This window comes from Camponotus vicinus, unplaced genomic scaffold, assembly GCF_025532165.1.
Source record: "Camponotus vicinus isolate PSW18456_S1 unplaced genomic scaffold, iyCamVici1.0 SCAF_7, whole genome shotgun sequence".
Lineage (NCBI taxonomy): Eukaryota > Metazoa > Arthropoda > Insecta > Hymenoptera > Formicidae > Camponotus > Camponotus vicinus.
The window spans coordinates 18,487,229-18,508,118 of record NW_028141979.1 but is presented as its reverse complement, the minus strand read 5'-3'; the positions used below and the strand labels follow the sequence as shown (position 1 = coordinate 18,508,118).

At 39.0% G+C, this 20,890-nt stretch overlaps 1 protein-coding gene across 1 annotated transcript; it reads left to right on the top strand.

Moving 5' to 3' along the window:
- The first annotated feature begins 5,610 nt into the window (after positions 1-5,610).
- On the top strand, positions 5,611-19,383 carry LOC145974326 (uncharacterized). The gene is made up of 7 exons (XM_083104117.1): positions 5,611-5,663; positions 7,354-7,564; positions 8,649-9,020; positions 9,123-9,221; positions 9,315-9,616; positions 9,785-9,966; positions 19,331-19,383. The coding sequence occupies exons 1-7, from the start codon at positions 5,611-5,613 to the stop codon at positions 19,381-19,383; spliced, it is 1,272 nt and encodes a 423-aa protein (XP_082960243.1).
- Positions 19,384-20,890: the final 1,507 nt, after the last annotated feature.

Below are 20,890 nucleotides of genomic sequence, written 5' to 3'. Positions count from 1 at the left end.
TTATTATCATTTTCCGTATTATTAACATTTTCCGACTGTTGATTTTGTTGCTGCTGCTGCTGCTGCATTTGCTGCATTTTTTCGAGATTTTCCGTAGAAATTAAAACCATTTTTTTAGCCTTTTCCATTTTTAATACTTTTCCAAATATTATTATTTTTCCTCACAAAGGATATAAAGAATTGTATCTTTTTTTCACTCGCCGATAATCCGTGATAATAAAGCTCCGAGTATAGGATAAAAATCCTCCGATAATATAGGGTAAAAATCCTCCGCGTTGTACCAATAGTTTTCTTTTAGTCTTCAAATTACCCCGCTTTGCCGCGATGCGACGTAAAGTCGTTTTATGCTTGGACAAGCGCTTTTTTTCGCTAGATTCGAGCGGTACGTTACCTTCGAGCGTATTGAAAATACACTCTTGAATACACTTTACAAATTTATTGTCAGCATCGCGTAAGAACGTCGCTCTTTGATTTTTTTTCAAATAGCATAGAGTTTTTAAGAGACACAGGTTCCTCTCTTCGATGCGGCGTTTTGCAGTCTTTATCGCGCTATTCGGTAAATTCCTCGCTGTCGCTGTCGATGATGTTTTGTTAGGGTCTGCTTTTTTCACCATTGCGCCGTAATCGTGCAACTACAACTCGCGGGTGCGAATACCGTTCTTTTATACGCTTCCGCCCATAATGACAGATTTACGCGGTATGTAGACGTAATGTAGAGTATCCTCCGGAAAAATACACGTGCGAAATCGGTATTCGTCTGGAGTCGATTGTTTCAAATCGAGCAATAAATATCCATGCGGTTTCGAGCTAGCGTCGTAGTACGCTTCTTCCATAAATTTTGGATCGTCGGGATATACCTGGCGTGCTAAATGTCGAATTTGCGCGCGATCGCGCGGATTTTTGAAAATTACTATATAATTCGTGTTGAGAGATATGTCGCGCTGCCCACGCCCCTGATGGAAAAGATTTTGCGAAATGAGTATAACGCTGAGATTCTTATGATGACTTCCTTTGGTAAATAGATCCACGATAGCGTCGCACGAAGATGATTCCCTCATAAGATCGTCGATTATCACCAATTTCGGAGAAAGCGGATCGTTGGAATAATCCTCCGGGCGCGGTAACCCTTCGTGAAATTCGATTATATTTTTCCTCGATTTTACTAAAGCATTATCGCTATATTTGCTCTCGCTTTTCTCTTCTTCTCTCTCACCCGTGTCGCAATGTAAGCACTGATACGCATCTTGCCACTCGGCGTAATAAAATAAAATTCTCTCGAATCGGACATCGGACATGCGGGATAAATGTCGAAGAAATGTTTTCACGAAAATTGTTTTCCCGCATCCCGTAGGACCGCAGACGATCGACGTCCAAGGATGTTTCCAGCTCACGTCCATTACACAAAATAATCGATTTCGTGTTTAGGAACAATCTCATAAATAAAAAAGTAAACGATGATATTTAACAACAATAACCTAATTAAAAAATGCTCCTCGAATATTATTTGCAGGAATGTAAGAAGAAAATAAGCTTATTCGCGGGGGCCCCATCCGCGGCGGCCGCGTGCTCGCGCTAGCGTTCTCTGTTACGCGTGCGAGCGGAAAGCACCGCTGATTAGCCGATACACGACGCGCGCGACCGCGAGTAAGCGTATTCGCGCGAGGGTAGACTCGCATCGGCGACTTTCGCGAGCACCAACGCTAACGAGCTCATAATTGATTCTCCATATACGCTTATAGTATAAAAATAAAATGCTTAAATTCTGGAAAATATATTTTAAATCGATGTATCGTCTAAATTACAAAATACCTGTACATACTCGTATTTTATGAATCAACCGATAGCTGACTCGGACAAACACTTTCCCCCCGCGATATAATAATATCTAGAAATTCTTAAAAGCCTAAACGCGCGTTAAAAACTCGAGATATCCAATAAAATAATCTAATCTTAAGATAACCATCGATGGTTTTCAACACTAATGAGCTCATAATTGATTCTCCATATACGGTTATAGTAAAAATAAAATGCTTAAATTCCGGAAAATATATTTTAAATCGATGTATCATCTAAATTACAAAATACCTGTACATACTCGTATTTTATGAATCAACCGATAGCTGACTCGGACAATCGCTATCCCCCCGTGATCAGAAAACAATTCGCTTTCTAAATAATTTAGGAAGATATGGAAAATATTCTTATTTTTCCCATGGTGAATCACCGAGATATAGCTTAGAGAAAATTTTTAGAAGTTTCTAGAAACGTTTATAGAAGTTTCTCGGTATTTTTCTTTTGATTATTGTAAAATATTTTGTTTAAACACGCATTTATGCTCACTTTTGCGCATATTATTTTCCCACCACTCTTTTTAGATTTTTTTTGAGGGGGAAAGCAGTAATATAAGCGCGAGGACAAACCGCGTATTCATTCGAATTCCGCCGTTAACAGAAGTTAAGTCTCGAGCGCGAAGAAGAAAAATTCTACGCGAATACGCTATCGTTGTTGTGAGTATTTTTACATAGTGCACTCGAAAGTTAATAGCAATGGCCGGAACGACGGAAAAAATAGCGAGTTTTGTGAAATCCACGCACGTTTGTGATATTACGGAGCCGGGAAATGGAGACAATAAAATCGGCAACGGCGGAAGAAACCGACATTTGTTGCTATCAACAACATATGGACTTAATTCATCCTTCACTAAGAAGATACAAGTGGGATTGCAATCGACGAAGGAAGACTGCTTCGTTCCAATTGTTAAATTAACGAGCAATAATGCTGATGGGATTTGTTTCGACTTTGACACGTGGCAGAAATTTCGAAGCTGCATGGATCATATGAGGCAGTATTTGAACGAGGATCAAAAAAGAACGGGGGGATTAAGTCCGATTATTATTAACAATATCACCATCAACTTTACCAGCGCTTATGGCGCGAGGGCTATTCTAGTGGCATACAAGGAAACCACCGAACATTCCGCGACTAATGGCGAGAAGGAAGAAGAACAACAACCTCCGTTGAAGAAACGAAAAACTTATAACACCGCTATCGTGATGCAGAAAGTTACTTTCCTCGGCTTGGAAAATATTATAAAATGCGTAGATACGCATTTGTCGCAATTAATTAATATCGTTGACACCGTCAATACATGTGCTAACTATATAATAAACGAAATAGAATTAAAACTTCCCTCGTCGTACATAGATTGTGAAATTATAAAACTCACAATTAAAGGAAATTATGAAGAAATCGAACAAAGTGTCCGAACTCAAATTAATAATTTAACATTTTTAGATGTATATTTCAGCATTGTATTTGTAGAAATACTTTCGCTTAAAATAAAAACGAAAATTTTATGAAAACCAATAAATAAACGTACATCGATAAATGTAATAATAATAAATATCAAGTTTTTCTTAAAAAAATTCACAGAGTACTTTTTTTTACTGCTTTTTCAATATATCTCCCAATATGTCTTTCTGTCCTTTACCGCGAACTCGCAGCAACACGTCGTGTATTGCTATTATTATTATTATTATTATTAGCATTAAACGAGTATTTTTTCTTATAAAGAAACAAATCATTTTAAAAATTTATTCTACTCGCGTAATAGCTATGGTCGACGCGGAATAAAAATCTTTGACAAATGAAATAATTACAAATTTTTTTATCACGCTTAGTTTTTAAGAAATCATATGCGTATACCGATACTTAATTAAGGTAACTAGAAAAAATGCTTGGCGTCAGTTACTTTTTCGAAAAAACAAAATAAAAAATCAAATAGATTATTCACGCTACGATGAAAAATATAATTACAATACGGTATGACTACAAGAAATTTCACTTCTACATTTTTCGGGGCTTCTCCGAGCGGTGATAAGGGTTTGATTGGTTTTCCTTTTTCGAGTGGGGAGCAGAATATATAAAATGGACAACGTTTAACCGAATATAAACATTTTCGAGATTTTCTTCGGCCGAGGAAACTTGTACGATTTTCACTCGCGTGTTATTCCTTTGAGAAAAAAATGGCGTGTAATAAAAATTTGATATCAAGTTGTGTAAAGTTGGCTGCGAATTTATCTCCAAAGATAAATTTCGCGAGGTACATTTCCAAATTAAGGGAAAGTGAAGAAACAAGTGAACATAATTATAATGTATTTTCGAGTTTCGCGTGTGTCTGCTCCGATACAATGCTGGTAATTTTATATAAATTGGGGCATTTCGGCGGCGACGCGAAATTACTAAATATTGCCGGCGAAATAATTGGTGCGCGAAGAGCCTTGAGAAGAGATGAGAAAAATGAAGAAGAGGAGGATGTAGGCGGACACGTAACCTACCTACTCCAAAACTACAGCAGGATCCAGTCGGCGGGTAATTATTTTTACTTATTTTATTTATTTTTACTTTCGATGAAAAAATACGAAAATCGCGATTATAAAGTTAAATATTTAATTACTAATTATAATCGTAGGAAACAATAATCCCACGAGAACAGTGACGGTGCGACCTTCGCGTAGACGCCGCGCTGAGGAAGAACCCGAGGCAGGTCCTTCACGTAAGTTTGCACGTAATAAAAACGTGTGCTAATTTTTCTCAGATAAATTGTTCGCTAGTAATAAAAATAATAATTAATACTAATAAAAAATATTCTACATTTCAGGAAGACCGCGATTACTCGAGGAAAATCCGGCGATTCCCGTTGTCGTTCTTGACGACGATGACGACGGCGAGGAAAACACGAACGATGACGCTGCCGACATCGCATACGCGGTCAGCAGCCCCGATAGCGAAGTGTTCTCGCCGGGTAAGATGATGTTGATGTAAAATATATACTAAAACGAAAATCCGAATATAAAAGTATTTTTAAAACTTTCTGTTTCTATAATATTAAATATTCAAATCTTAAAATATTATTAGAATTTCCGCGAGAGATGGAGGAGGAGCGCAAGAGAGTGGAGATTAACGAAGAAGAGACAGAGGAGAGCGGGGAGGCAGAAGAAGAAGCGCGGGAAGAGGAAGAAGTGATAGTGGTAGAAGAAGAAGAAGAAGAAGAAGAAGAAGGAAGAAGAAGAAGAAGAAGAAGAAGAGACTGAGAGAGAGGAAGAAGAGGAGGATGAAGAAGAAGAGGAAAATGTATACGCTCCCTCCAGAGAAGGTAACTTTATTAATTTATTTCTCGGTATATTTTTATGCCCGAATTTAATCCAACAAATTCTTAATTTTTCTTTAGAAACTCGTCGCTGGGGGATTAGCTATTCCCCGGAATATTAGTAACGGAATAAAAAACAGCGAATACTGCTAAAAAGGTGAGTTATTTCGTTGTATTAACATTCATAGTACGGATTACATTCGAGTATAAAAATATTAAAATAATAAAAATAATAAAAATAGTATTTTATAATTTATATGGTTTTTTATTTTTAACAGTGCAATACGGAGGCGGTGGTGTTGTCGGCGAACAAAATTCGGCGCTCTCCCGCAACAATGAGGAAGAAGAAAAAGAAGCGGAGGAGGAGGAGACTGAGGGCGAGGTAGCCGAGTTACCCCGCTCGGAAAATATTTCATCCGAGACTGAGGAGGGTGAAGAGGACGCGGAGGAAGAGGAGGAGCATGAGTACCAACATCAACAACAGCAACAGCAGCAACAACTTCAGCAGCAGCAGGTCGGAAATAATAATTTTAATTTTGTAAATTTAATATCGGAAAATTCGCGACAATTTAAAAGATTCAGGGTAATCGGTAGAGAAGCGAGTTTCACGATACGACCGTTGACCGAAGGCGACGATATATATCACTCGTTAGAAAACGCGTTTCGCGAAATTCACGCGTATGCGTTAAATTCATGCGAACCGGGCGATTACGTAGGGTTATCGTTTGATTCGTCGAATTTATCGCGTGGTCCAGCGAGTATATCTTTTCGTCCGTCGCGCGATTTGAGTTATGAGGATATTTGGAGACTCGTGAGTTCGTTAGCACAGAGCGCTGGTGGTCTCGATATCGTTGACCAATTTAACATACGGGTTTATAATGTCTCGATGCCTTCAGGTCGCGGTCGCGTCGCGTTAACACGCGGGGATGTCGCGAAACGTTCGATAGTCGAAATTAATAATTCGGATAACCTGTGCTTTCCTCGCACCCTCGAGTAGTAGCTCGAACTTATAGCGAGCGTGGTAATATCCGTACAAGCGAGCTGCATGAGAAATGGAACGCGATAAGATATCAGCATTCTTCGTTACAACGCGAATGTGCATTGCAATTAACGAGAAATGCCGGTGTCGTAATACCGGAAGAGGGTTGCGGAATTCGCGAAATCGAACGTTTCCAACGTTATTTCGCCGCCGACAATATCGCGATTGTTGTATATAATTTTAATACTTTCGGTCGTGGCGAAAAACCGTTGTATGACGGAACCGAAATACTCGCTTCTCTCAGACGCGAGTCCTCGCGGCGATTAAATATCGCGTATTGCGAGGATTCGCAACATTATAATCCTATTTTAAATTTAAAAGCCGCCGCTGGTACTCGCGATTATTGTGTAGCGTGTAATGTAGGCTTTCGAAATGATAGGCCTAATAGTCACCGGTGTTTAAATAAATGCCCGCGATGTTTATCCGTACCGCCGTGCGATTCCACTTACGCTGAAATAAAATGCGACGCGTGCAATCGGTTATTTTACGGTGCAGGGTGTTTCGTGCGTCATCGTAGCGACAAATCATACGACGGTAGAACTCGCGCTAATGTTTGTAGCATCGTGCGATTTTGCGACAGTTGCGGTCGTATCGTTAAATCGAATTTAAAACACGAATGCGGCGTTTCTTATTGCAAATTATGTCGTTCACAACAACCGCGCAATCATATGTGTTATATGCAACCTCTTCGTCAACGTGTCGATATTTCCTCTGCCGGGTCATCTTCATCGGCGATGGTACCGGATGAGGTAGATATATCTACCACGAGAGAAGAAGAAGAAGAAGAAGCACGGAACATATGTGATAACGCGGAAAAGAACGAACGTGCATATGAACGCGGAAAGGGACGTGTGGCTTTCGTATTTTACGATTTCGAAACGCGACAGGACGAGACGGTCGAAGGAACGGGAAATATAAAAAAATATATTCCGACGCTATGCATCGCGCAACAGATTTGCGAAGCATGCGTGGGGGAAAATGACATGTCCGTGTGGTGTCGTTGGTGCGGAGTGCGAGAGTTCGTATTTCAACGCGATCCGGTTAAACAGTTTGTAGATTTCGTTACGCGTCCGGTAAAATATTTTAAACACATAATTTGTATAGTGCATAATGCGAAAGCGTTCGACGCGCAATTTATCTTGAAATATATCGTGGAAAATTGTAGGGATATTGAACCGAAAGTAATTTTAAACGGCACCAAAATTATTCTTTTAACCGTGGGACATACAAAATTCATCGATAGCGTTAATTATATGCCGATGCGCTTATCCGAATTACCTAAGGCTTTCGGTCTAAAGGATACTGAGGATAAGGGCATTTTTCCGCATTTATTTAATACTATCGAAAATCAAACGTACGTCGGACCGTTACCTGATGTACAATATTATTCTCCGGATAGCATGAAATCGCAGGATCGCGAACGCTTTCTCACATGGCATACCGAAATGAGGGGAAAAAATACCGTATTCGACTTCCAACGCGAGATAGTGCGCTATTGTCGTAAACGATGTTGATATTCTTTGACGAGCGTGCGTAGCGTTTAGAAAAATTTTCCTAGATCGCGGAAATGTATGCCCGTTCGAGGAATGTACAACTATTGCTTCGACCTGCATGACGGTTTTCCGGAAAAACTTTTTGCAAGCCGATACGATAGGCATTATTCCTACGGGGGGATACAGATGCGCGAGCAATCATTCGCGTAAAGCCTTACAATGGCTGATATGGATGGAGCGTGAACTCGACCGTCGTATAAATTTCCGGATGACCGATCGGAAAAGCGCCCGTCTTCAATACAAACGGGTATAAAGAGCATACGTCGACGTAGCGTATTTTCTCCGTACCTGTGACTTCGTATTGAGTTGCGATATTTCCCGTACGCCCACCGAAAAACGCGTCGCGAGGATTGAGCGGTGGTGTTTCTACCATCGGATGGTTCGCGAGAAAATCATACATTACGCGATTGTCGCGCATTTCTTGGTCGAAGGCGCACTCCCACTTTTCCGACACTATGTATCCCCGCTGACGAAGGCGCCATGAAACTGCGAGAGTTCGTTCATATCGCGAATTTAATGTATCTCCGCGATCCTCCCCCGACGAAAGCGCTTTATCGCGATTTACAGGGAAACAAGTTGAACATCCGTGCCAAAAGCAACCGTGAAATTGCAACACGTGACGCTGCGTCCTTCCCGCAACAGACGTTTCGAAATAACCATCGACGAGCGTACCCTCGATCTTCGCACGCGGAGCGTGCACGGGAATATCGCACGATCGAGGATACGCTCGGCGATGGTTATTTCGAAACGTCTGTTGCGGGAAGGACGCAGCGTCACGTGTTGCAATTTCACGGTTGCTTTTGGCACGGATGTTCAACTTGTTTCCCTGTAAATCGCGATAAAGCGCTTTCGTCGGGGGAGGATCGCGGAGATACATTAAATTCGCGATATAAACGAACTCTCGCAGTTTCATGGCGCCTTCGTCAGCGGGGATACATTAGTGTCGGAAAAGTGGGAGTGCGCCTTCGACCAAGAAATGCGCAACAATCGCGTAATGTATGATTTTCTCGCGAATCATCCGATGGTAGAAACACCACCACTCGATCCTCGCGACGCGTTTTTCGGTGGGCGTACGGGAAATATCGCAACTCAATACGAAGTCACAGGTACGGAGAAAATACGCTACGTCGACGTATGCTCTTTATACCCGTTTGTATTGAAGACGGGCGCTTTTCCGATCGGTCATCCGGAAATTTACGTCGGCGATGAATGTAGCGCGTTAGTCGGAAGGTCACCGAATTATAATTTCGACTTATTCGAAGGCCTCATACGTTGTAGAGTACTCCCTCCTCGTGATTTATTTCACCCCGTACTTCCGCATCGCGCGCGAGGAAAATTACTCTTCGCGTTATGTCGTAGTTGCTGCGAAACATTTTCTCAGACACCGTGCACTCATAATGATAGCGAGCGTGAATTCGAGGGTACCTGGGTAACCTGCGAATTACGCAAGGCCGTCGAGAAAGGTTATCTCGTAACGTCGGTAAGCGAAATTTGGCAATATAGAGTTAGCCAATACGATCGTGCGTCGCGGCAAGGTGGATTGTTCGCCGAATATATTAATACGTTTTTACAGCTTAAACAGGAAGCCAGTGGTTGGCCGAGCGAATGCGGGGAAAACGACGATGAGGCAAAAGAGCGTTACTTGAGGGAATATGAAAAAGCCGAGGGTATCGCTCTCGATAAGCGAAACATCGCGCGGAATCCCGGTTTACGCTCGGTTGCGAAACTGTGCTTAAATTCATTCAGGGGAAAATTCGGCCAACGATCCAATTTGCCGACTACCGAAATCGTAAAAACACAACAACGTTTCGCGACATTATTAACGAGCGCCGAATACGAGATAACCGATATATTACCCGTGAATGACGAGGTGATGTATGTTTCGTGACGACTGCGACAAGAGGCTCTCGTTCCCTCGCCGATAACAAACGTTGTGATAGCTGCGTATACGACTGCACTAGCGCGTTTAAAATTGTACGAGTACCTAGAACATTTAGATCGTCGTGTATTATATTACGATACGGATTCGTGTATTTTTATAAGCACCGGTGATTCGAACGAATACGTGCCGCCTACGGGAAATTTTCTAGGCGACATGACGGATGAACTCGAAAGCTACGGCCGTGGTAGCTATATCGAGGCGTTCGTGTCCGGGGGGCCGAAATTTTACGCCTACATCGTGCGAACACCGGAGGGTAATACTCACGAAACTTGTAAAGTTAAGGGTATTACTCTCAATTACGAGAACTCGCGACGAATTAATTTTAATGCTATAAAAGAGCTACTATTAGCGAGAGAAAAAGATACACAAGAAAACGAAGAAGAAGAAAATAACGAAACTTCGATAAATCTACGCTTTAATGCGATTCGACGTACGGCGTTTCATGAAATTGTTACGCGAAGTGAAACAAAAATATGTGCGCCGATATTAGTAAAGCGTAGATTTATCAATAACAGATATTCGCTACCGTACGGATATGCGACGGTATAACAATATTCTTATTTCTTGTGCGTCTTTTCCTTTTTTAAATAAAAGTCGTGCATTTTCCGATTTTATTTAAAAAAAATAGAATTATAAATATTGTAGCATAAGAAAAAATGTAAAATTTATAACAATATAAATATAATTCTTCTTTGTATATATTTCTGTATATTAATAATAAGCAAAAATTGTATAAAAAATGCCTGGTTTTGAAAAATATTAATAAATGTGAAAATTTTTTATCTTAATTCGTGTTTAATACTTTTAGCTTTTCCCTTCTTCCTTTATAACACCCCCGCCTCGCGTTCAATCATCCGGATGTTCATCTTTTTACCTCTGTAGTGCAATGTAGTCTAATTATAATAATTATTGTCTCCTGCTGAGATGCTTTGTCCTTTTTTTTCCGATAAAGCGCGTCATGAACTGTTCGAGCGGAGGGGTTTGTTTCGATATTCCATAGCGGGTCCCGAGACGGAGTGGGGAGGTAAGGATTGTTTCCTCGAGACATATACCGCCGGCTACCCTCCGAAAGTCGGTAGGTGGGGGGTTCGTTCTGCCAAGACGTAGCGAGAGCGACTAAGGGCTAGGTAACGGGAATTTGACTCGGAAGCCTGTACAGGTGGGGCAGAGCTGGAGGGAGGAGGTTTGCTTTTTCGAGTCTAGTACCGTGGAGGTAGAGAAATAAAAATTTGATAAATCCCCGACATAGGGGGCGTCGACCAATCACAGCTCTGGGCCACTATGGTGCAAGCCAATCAAACTCTGGGCCACTATGGTGCAAGCCAATCAAAATCGAGACTTCGGGAGGTGGGATATTGTTTCCACCAATCAGAACGCCTCCCTCCACAGCCGGTCACGTCCACGGCCGCCAGGGCCGAGTGGTGGGGGTTTGTTTTGACGCACCATAGTGGCCCATATCTACTAATGTGGATACAAGCTTTCGATTGCGACCAGTTTGAATAAAATCGGTACAATCAATCTCGAGAAATGATGATCGCATATTAAAATTGTGACATTTTACGTTCTCCCGGATTTTCTTCAGTCTCACGTACGTATGCTCGCACGCACACAAGCAAAGCGAGTTTGTCCCTCAAGCGGCGTTCACATCGTGCGTATACAGTTATACGGTATGTAAAAGGCTTTAACAAATTATATGTTGTGTGAAATTATTAATGTATAGTGCGGAATAGTGTATAACAAGGAAGAGAAGTGACACGTTAAGCAGTTAGGTTATTAAACACAGATTAATAATAAATAAATAAAAATGATAAAAATAAAAATAATAATAAATAAATAAGTAAATAAATAAAACTATAGTGCGGAACAAGGAAGACAAGTGACATATTAAAGGTTATTATCAAGCGACGCGGTATCATCGCGACGCCAAGTACATTTATTATGTAATAAAAACACAGACTTGTGTGTGTGACTTAACAACAATCAAGTGGATTGTGAAAAATTCATCAAAAAGTAAAAATATTGTAAAATTTTTTTCATTATCTGTTTAGACATAATATATTTTGACATATTATATATTAATCTTAATAAAGAGAATAGACAGTTATCATTTTGTGGAATATAATTATGTAATTTATAATTATATATATATATATATATATATATATATATATATATATTTATATATACAGGGTGGCCCATTTTAATCCATCCAGTCGAATATCTCGAAAACCAAGCCCGGGAGAGAAAAATGTTTCAGACAAAAGTTGTTTGGTTTCGAGGGGGCCATAAGATGGTACCATTGGTTTGACCTTGAAGAGTTATTTGAAGGTCACATGAAGGTCACCTTCAATTTCTTAAATGGAACCTACTATTTGTCATTGCATATTCTTGTAGCTTATCTCGAAAGCTTTCCAAAACACTATAATTAAGTACCTTTTCGTTAAGTACTCTTTGAGTTATGAGGCTTGAAATAATTTCTTAATTTTACATAAACCGTAAAATATCTTGTAAAATATTCATTTTTCGATTATCCTACCTTAATACTTTTACGTACAAAATAATGAGAGGAATCAATTGGTGTAAAGAAAACACATAGTTGTTTTGAAGAAAAAATATGTAATTTGCAATTAACAATTCCATATTTTTTCTTAAAAACAACTATGTGTTTTTTTTACACCAATTGATTCCTCTCATTATTTTGTACATAAAAGTATTAAGATAAGATAATCGAAAAATGAATATTTTACAAGATATTTTACGGTTTATGTAAAATTAAGAAATTATTTCAAGCCTTATAACTCAAAGAGTACTTAACGAATAGGTACTTAATTATAGTGTTTTGGAAAGTTCTCGAGATAAGCTACAAGAATATGCAAAAGCATATAGGGTGTCCCATTTAAAAAGTTGGAGGTGACCTTCACATAACTTTGACAACGCTATTCGAGGTCATAATAATGTTGCTGTGTAATGCGCCACATAAGACCCTATAACTTTTGTATGAAACATTTTTTTTTAAAATGCGTATTTTTCGAAATATTAAGGGGTTTCCACACTTTTGCTAAACCCTGTATATACAGGGTGATTCTGAACAGACGTTTGTCTTTAAAAAGATAAATTGTCGAGTCTATTCTAAGACGATTTTCCCTTTACCAAAATTGTCTACGAGGCTTAGTTTTTAAATTATTAAATAAAATAGTTCGCGAATTACGGAACGAGTACAAGAGGTAGACAGGGACGGCGCAACTCACCATCCGATACAGGCGATCATGTGGGGCGCGCGACGCGATCAGCTGATTGCTGCACACGATGAGTGTAACAATCAGTGTGTGTGTGTGTGTGTGTGTGTGTGGGGTGTATTTATGCACGCGTATCCACACATGCACCGTACTCTCTCTCTCTCTCTCTCTCTTTCTCCCTCTTTCTCTCACTCTCTCACTCACTCACTCACTCACTTATTCTTACCTTAATAATGAGATTCTTCATACTGCTGATAAATAGCAGTGCCCAGTGTGTTGCACGATAATAATCGTCGTCGACGAGACGTCGTTTCTTCAACACGCAGTCTGACACAAATAAGCGAAGTTTTTTCTTTCATCACTTTCGACACTTTTACAAATTTACTCGCGCACTTAATCACTCACGATTGATAAAAGGAGGAATTTACCAACGGTTACGGTACGAATTTAATAAACGGTTAACGCATTTAATTATTAATTACACACTCGATTAAAGAAACGCGTTAACAGAACGCGATACTTGATGCAAAGCGCGCGACGCGACGACCGACGACAAGCAGGTCAGGTTAATACTAGCGCGTAATGCTACACGTTTATGTTTGGCAGCGCTAGAGGCGCTAGTACTAACCTGACCTGCTTGTCGTCGGTCGTCGCGTCGCGCGCTTTGCATCGAGTATCGCGTTCTGTTAACGCGTTTCTTTAATCGAGTGTGTAATTAATAATTAAATGCGTTAACCGTTTATTAAATTCGTACCGTAACCGTTGGTAAATTCCTCCTTTTATCGTTCAATCGTGAGTGATTAAGTGCGCGAATAAATTTGTAAAAGTGTCGAAAGTGATGAAAGAAAAAACTTCGCTTATTTGTGTCAGACTGCGTGTTGAAGAAACGACGTCTCGTCGACGACGATTATTATCGTGCAACACACTGGGCACTGCTATTTATCAGCAGTATGAAGAATCTCATTATTAAGGTAAGAATAAGTGAGTGAGTGAGTGAGTGAGAGAGTGAGAGAGAAAGAGGGAGAAAGAGAGAGAGAGAGAAAGAGAGAGAGTACGGTGCATGTGTGGATACGCGTGCATAAATACACCCCACACACACACACACACACACACACACTGATTGTTACACTCATCGTGTGCAGCAATCAGCTGTTCGCGTCGCGCGCCCCACATGATCGCCTGTATCGGACAGTGAGTTGCGCCGTCCCTGTCTACCTCTTGTACTCGTTCCGTAATTCGCGAACTATTTTATTTAATAATTTAAAAACTAAGCCTCGTAGACAATTTTGGTAAAGGGAAAATCGTCTCAGAATAGACTCGACAATTTATCTTTTTAAAGACAAACGTCTGTACAGAATCACCCTGTATACAGGGTGACCCATTTTAACTTAGGCAGCCAAATAACTCGAAAAATAAGCAAGATAGAGAAAAATGTTTTAGACAAAAGTTGTATGGTTTCGAGGGGGCCATAAGATGGTATCATTGGTTTGACCTTGAAGAGTCATTTGAAGGTCACGTGAAGGTCACTTCAATTTTTTTAAATGGAATACCCTATATATTTTTGTACATTCTTGTAGCTTATTTCGAGAGCTTTCCAAAACACTATAATTAAGTACCTTTCCGTTAAGTACTTTTTGAGTTATGATGCTTGAAATAATTTCTTAATTTTACATAAACCGTAAAATATCTTGTAAAATATTCATTTTTCGATTATCTTACCTTAATACTTTTATGTACAAAATAATGAGAGGAATCAATTGGTGTAAAGAAAACACATAGTTGTTTTTAAGAAAAAATATGGAATTGTTAATTGCAAATTACATATTTTTTCTTCGAAACAACTATGTGTTTTCTTTACACCAATTGATTCCTCTCATTATTTTGTACATAAAACTATTAAGGTAAGGTAATCGAAAAATGAATATTTTACAAGATATTTTACGGTTTATGTAAAATTAAGAAATTATTTCAAGCCTCATAACTCAAAAAGTACTTAACGAAAATGTACTTAATTATAGTGTTTTGGAAAGCTCTCGAGATGAGCTACAAGAATGTACAAAAATATATAGGATGTTCCATTTAAAAAAATTGAAGTGACCTTCACGTGACCTTCAAATGACTCTTCAAGGTCAAACCAATGATACCATCTTATGGCCCTCTCGAAACCATACAACTTTTGTCTAAAACATTTTTCTCTATCTTGCTTATTTTTCGAGTTATTTGGCTGCCTAAGTTAAAATGGGTCACCCTGTATATAATTATACATGTAGGGAATATTCCTGCGTAACTATATTTATGTCTATGCAGGCAAATGTAATAAATATCTATGTAACTATAATTATGGTTGCGCAGTCAAATATGTAAATTTCTACACACACACTATATATATATGTGTGTGTGTGTGTGTGTGTGTGTGTGTGTGTGTGTGTGTGTGTGTGTGTGTGTATACACACACATACACATATACATATATATAAGTAGGTATACAAGGAGAGTTCTAACCCAGGGGCTCCGAGGGGGGGTGAGGTGCGAGGGGGGAACCGCGGCGGGGGGTGACGTCACGTGCGGGGGGGTGACGTCACGCGGGAGATGACGTCACGCGGGGGGGTGACGTCACGTGCGGTGGAGTGACGTCACGCGCGGGAAGGGGGGATCCGCGGCGCGAGCGATGGACGAGGGGGTCCGCGCGGGTAGGAGGGGATCCGCGGAAAGAAGACGGTGGTGTGAAAAGGATAGCGCTACGTGTGGGAAAAGGATAGCGCTATGTGTGTGAAGAGGACAGTGCGACAAGGATGACGTCAACGTGGGACAAGGATGACGCAATGTAAGGTGGCGTGAAAAGGACGACGCAAAGGTAAATGAGCGAATGATAGCGATGAGCATATGAAAGAGAGAGAACGATAATATCGTGAACAACGCGTACGCGAGAGAACGATATTGCAAGAACAACGTTTGCGAGAGAGAACGATAGCGCGAAGAGAACGCATACGAAAGAGAACTATAATATCGCGAGACTTAGAACGATAATAGCGCGAGAACAACGCGTGCGAGAGAGAACGATATTGCAAGAACAACGTTTGCGAGAGAGAACGATAGCGCGAAGAGAACGCATACGAAAGAGAACTATAATATCGCGAGACTTAGAACGATAATAGCGCGAGAACAACGCGTGCGAGAGAGAACGATATTGCAAGAACAACGCGAGTGAGAGAGAGAACGATAGCGCGTACGAAAGAGAGAACGATAATAGCGCGAGAACAACGCGTGCGAGAGAGAGAAACTTATGATTAACGCGAGACTTAGAACTAACGCAAGAGAGAGACGCAAGGGATGGAACGCAAGGAGAGGCGCGTAAATAATCACATTCTTTTTTAAAATTACAAATATAAAATTTATTTAAATGTGTGTGTAAATACATTTATGTGTGTGTGTGTGTGTGTGTGTGTACTTAAAATTAAGAATAATAGTAATATAATAGTAATAATAATAATCTAATATAAAATATAATAATAGTAATAATAGTAATATAATAATCTAATATAATATAAAATATAAAGTATAAAAATAAGGGTGAGGGAGGTGATGCGCCGGGCTAAGGGGGAGGCCGCTCCTGGAAGGCTAAGGGGTCGATGTGCCGGGCTGAGGGGGGCCGCTTCTGGAACAGAAAAAGACATACATTTGAATAGTTTTTTAATAATTTATTTTAGAACTTTTGATGTATTATATTAAAAGTAAATTGAAAGTTACTTACAATACTCTTTCCATGGCATTTTCCATTCATCGTTATACAATACGCACAATTTATATTTTGATACAGGTTTGGATACACATATCTGTTTATCCTCTCGTCGGCCATTCATATCATCGCGTAAACTCTAAAATCAAACATATTAATTTTAAGTGTTTTAAATTTATTACACATTGACAAAAATATTTTACCTTCAACGTTTCCAATTTCCGCCGTAGTATATTCTCATGCTCATCTTCTTCCAGTTTTTCAAAATCTTCTATTAATTCGAGATTTTCACGCGCAGTTTATTTCCAATACATTTTACTTTAGAATGATTAGGTTCTACATTGAAACATTTACATCCATGATATTTTGCAAAATCTCGCGCACATATTTCTCGAGTTAGGAGAAATGTCCTCAACGAATTTGTGCGAGGTTTTTCCAAGCCGAGCTCTTGATGTCTTATAAACTGAACGATTGAAGTTTCCAGATTCTTCTTTGAAAGTTATTCCCGCTCTATTCGAAGTAATTCTTCATCTTGACTAATCCGAAAACGGAAATCAGGTTTCCCATCGGATAATTCCTCCTCCATTTCTCTCTCCTTTCTCTCTCTCTCTCCATCTCATCCATTTCTCTCTCTCCATTTCTCTCTCCATCCAATAATCATCATCATCCGTATCGTCATCTGACGTCACGCGCGGGGAAGGAGGAATTGCGACGCTCGGTCAGTGACGTCACGCGCGGGGAAGGGGGATCTTAACAATTTTCCACAAAATAATCACAAAACACTACTTACGTTCCATGTAAAAGTCATGTTTAGTACAACGATACATAATATGTCCAATAATTTTGTCTTCAGTCTTTATAAATTGATACTAGATGATCCATTATTTTTTTTTTTTAACTTTTACATACTGTTAAACTCTTCTCTCGACTCGCGCACTTCTAAACTCTTTGTGACGAGGCAACGAGGTCTCGGCACGAGATTTTATCGTAGAGATGTGGCATTATCACCATGTCAAAAACGCGTTGTAAGACGAAAGTACGGTCCCATGCAACTCAGCATGGTATAATATATTATTAATATCATCATGTCATGAGTTTGTGAGGAGACAATCGTCTCGGTACGAAACTTTAGAATAGGCACGTATCATTATCGCTTTACTAAAAACGCGTCGTGAGACAAAAGTATGCATGTTCCCATACAACTTAGCATGATATAATATTAATGTGTCGACCCTGATCGACCCTGATCGAACGCCTGTCGAACGGCTATCGAACGGTCATCGAACGGTCATCGAACGACTGTCGAACGCCCGTCGAACGGAAACAAACGGTCATCGAACGACTGTCGAACGCCCGTCAAACGGTCATCGAACGGTAATTGAACGACCATCGAACGGCTATCAAACGCTCGTCGAACGGAATTGAACGGTCATCGAACGACTGTTGAACGCCCATCAAACGGTCATCGAACGGTAATTGAACGACCATCGAACGGAAACGACCGCTCGTCGAACGGAATTGAACGGTCATCGAACGACTATCGAACGGAAACGAACGCTCGTCGAACGGAAACGAACGGTCATCGAACGACTGTCGAACGGCTATCGAACGGTAATTGAACGGTCATCGAACGGAAATGAACGGCTATCGAACGCAAAACTATATTTTCAATTAAATTATTCTTCAATATGTCTGCAACCTTATTGTGCTGTATGGGTATCTTCGTTTGCTTACCAAGTGTTGAAAAAATAAATCTTTCATCAGCCGGCCATGTATAATTTTCCTCATATTCGAAGTATCTCAATATCAAGCGAAACTTGTATAAAGTTCCCGATTGTAAATCTTCCACATGGTATATTACTTCTTTGTTATAATTCATTTTAATATAATTCATTGTGTGCCACTTTTCTGCTGCAATATCTCTGTACTCTAGTGTAGAAAAGATCGTCAGATTAATGTTTGAGATCCATGAAATGTCCATGCTATTCATGTCGACCCTGCTCAAAGTAATATTGTTTGGTTCTGAATATATATCAATCTTGCTTAACCTCTCGTTGTAGAAATCGCTGAAATTAATTGGATACACACGCACGTATATCAAGTAATCTTGTACTGGCGACAAGTTAATCTTTGTGAAAAATCTGCCGTCTGCCACACGTTTCGGCACATTGATAAATTGTTTGCTCTTTTGTTGCGTGCCGTTCACTAATGTAACTGACTTCCAATGCACTTCGCAGGTGACGGCCACGCAGTTCACTTTCTTGGGTGGCATCCAATAAACTACTGCTATAGTAGGCGTCAAAGCTAGAACACTAATGTTTTGGTGCATTAAGCTTGCCCGAATTAGTTTTTATCGGTATCACATTCGAATGCAATGGATTTATTGATAATTGATCAAAGTAAAAATTGCTTAAAGTAAACTTCAACTTGTACTCTGTAAATGGTGTTAAGTTCTGAATTTCGTAATATCGCTCGTACGTCTGCACATTGAATTTCTCAGACTTGTTGAGATTGTTGTTTAAGCAGGACAAAAAAAAGGCTTACGGTAATAGTATATATAGTAGTTGGTAAATTATATTTTTTGCATCCACTCTTTACAACCGGCTCCGGAAGATTTACAATGATGCTGTTTGTCGTTGCAGTCACATTCTCAAAATTATAAACATTTTCGTCAGGTGTTAGACATCTCATTGAAGGATATGGTTGCAAAGATTTATCCAAAGCGTGAATGTAACTAAAGATTTTTACATCTGTCTTTGTTGTTATCTTTTCAACATATTCGTTTGCAATTACGCTGAGACTTGCATATTTCTTTTTCAAAACGTAGATATGTTGAGTATTTTGACTCTCTTTAAATACTAAAAGGTACATGTTTGTTTTGTCAATCGTCATATATTGGAAATCGATGTTATCACTTATGTTTTTCTTGTGTAAAATCATATTGCACATAGAAACATTAAGGTCTGTCACAGTTATGAGATCAGAACTTATCCAGTAAACTAACGGCTCCTCATTATTCATAACAATACTATACATAAAATCAAGATGTTTCCTTGTCTGACGAGATAGGCAAGAGTATAATTTTGTGTGAACAATTTGCTTATTTTTTCCATCGAGATCATATTGCACCAAATCATTATATCCATCATTCGATGTGTTAAAATCGAAATAGAAAATTCTAAAAAATTTATAATTATTTTAAATATATAATTATTTTACTCATTATAAAACATTATTTTAACAAAAACAAAAACTTGTATGTAGTGAAAATTCGAAATTCTTGTAATTATATAATAAATTATTATTTTTTTTTTACTTTTGATCTTAATGATAAAACCTCGTAAAATTATGGAAAAATTACAAATTTGTCTTAAATCTTTAATGGAAAATTATTTTTTCAGGCGAACGGTAGTAAACGTACCCTATAGACGGTAATACATTTATATAGCCTTGTTTAGGTTTTAAAATCTTATCAAATTTAATTATGCCATTTTCCCACATTGTTAAGTCGAACTTTACAATGTAATAATTGTAGTCTGACTCTTCATAGGTCCAATATAGATTTCTTGCTGCCCAGTCAATGCAGAGAGCATCTAGAATATAATCAAATGTAGCTATTTTTGTGATATTATTTTCATTAATCTTCAGTGTCATTAGGTCTCTTTCCGGGGTACTCCAATAAATTCTATGTTCTTGTATCGAATAAGCGAAATTTACTACTGATCTGAAAAAAGGAGTCAACTATAATTGTATAGTAAAAAAAATTATAGTTGAGATTTCTAATTTTATAGTTATTACTGCTATAATGTTGATAATAATAAACTTGTGCATAATAATAATAACTTTAACTTTATAGTTAAAAATAATTTATGATAATTATAACTATTTTTTTTATCAGTATACGTACATTGACGATAAGAAATTAGTAATGTTTAAATCCACGTCCCATATTTGCATGCCTGCAGTCGTTGCGAGTAATAATTTAGGTACTGGATTTTCATGTGTAGTCGACACATTGATTAAATCCGTGTAAGGACCAGCAACAATTTTAGTATACGCACGTACTCGAAAATAATATGTCGTGTTAGATTGTGCACTTCGATTCCTGTAGTTGTGATATTTTTCTCGCCGATTTGAATCTCTTTTAAGTCTTCGATAATAAAACACTGCAACGTGTACCCTTGTATTATTTCATCGGTAAAGTTAGGTTGGTTCCATCTATAAAAGAATAACAT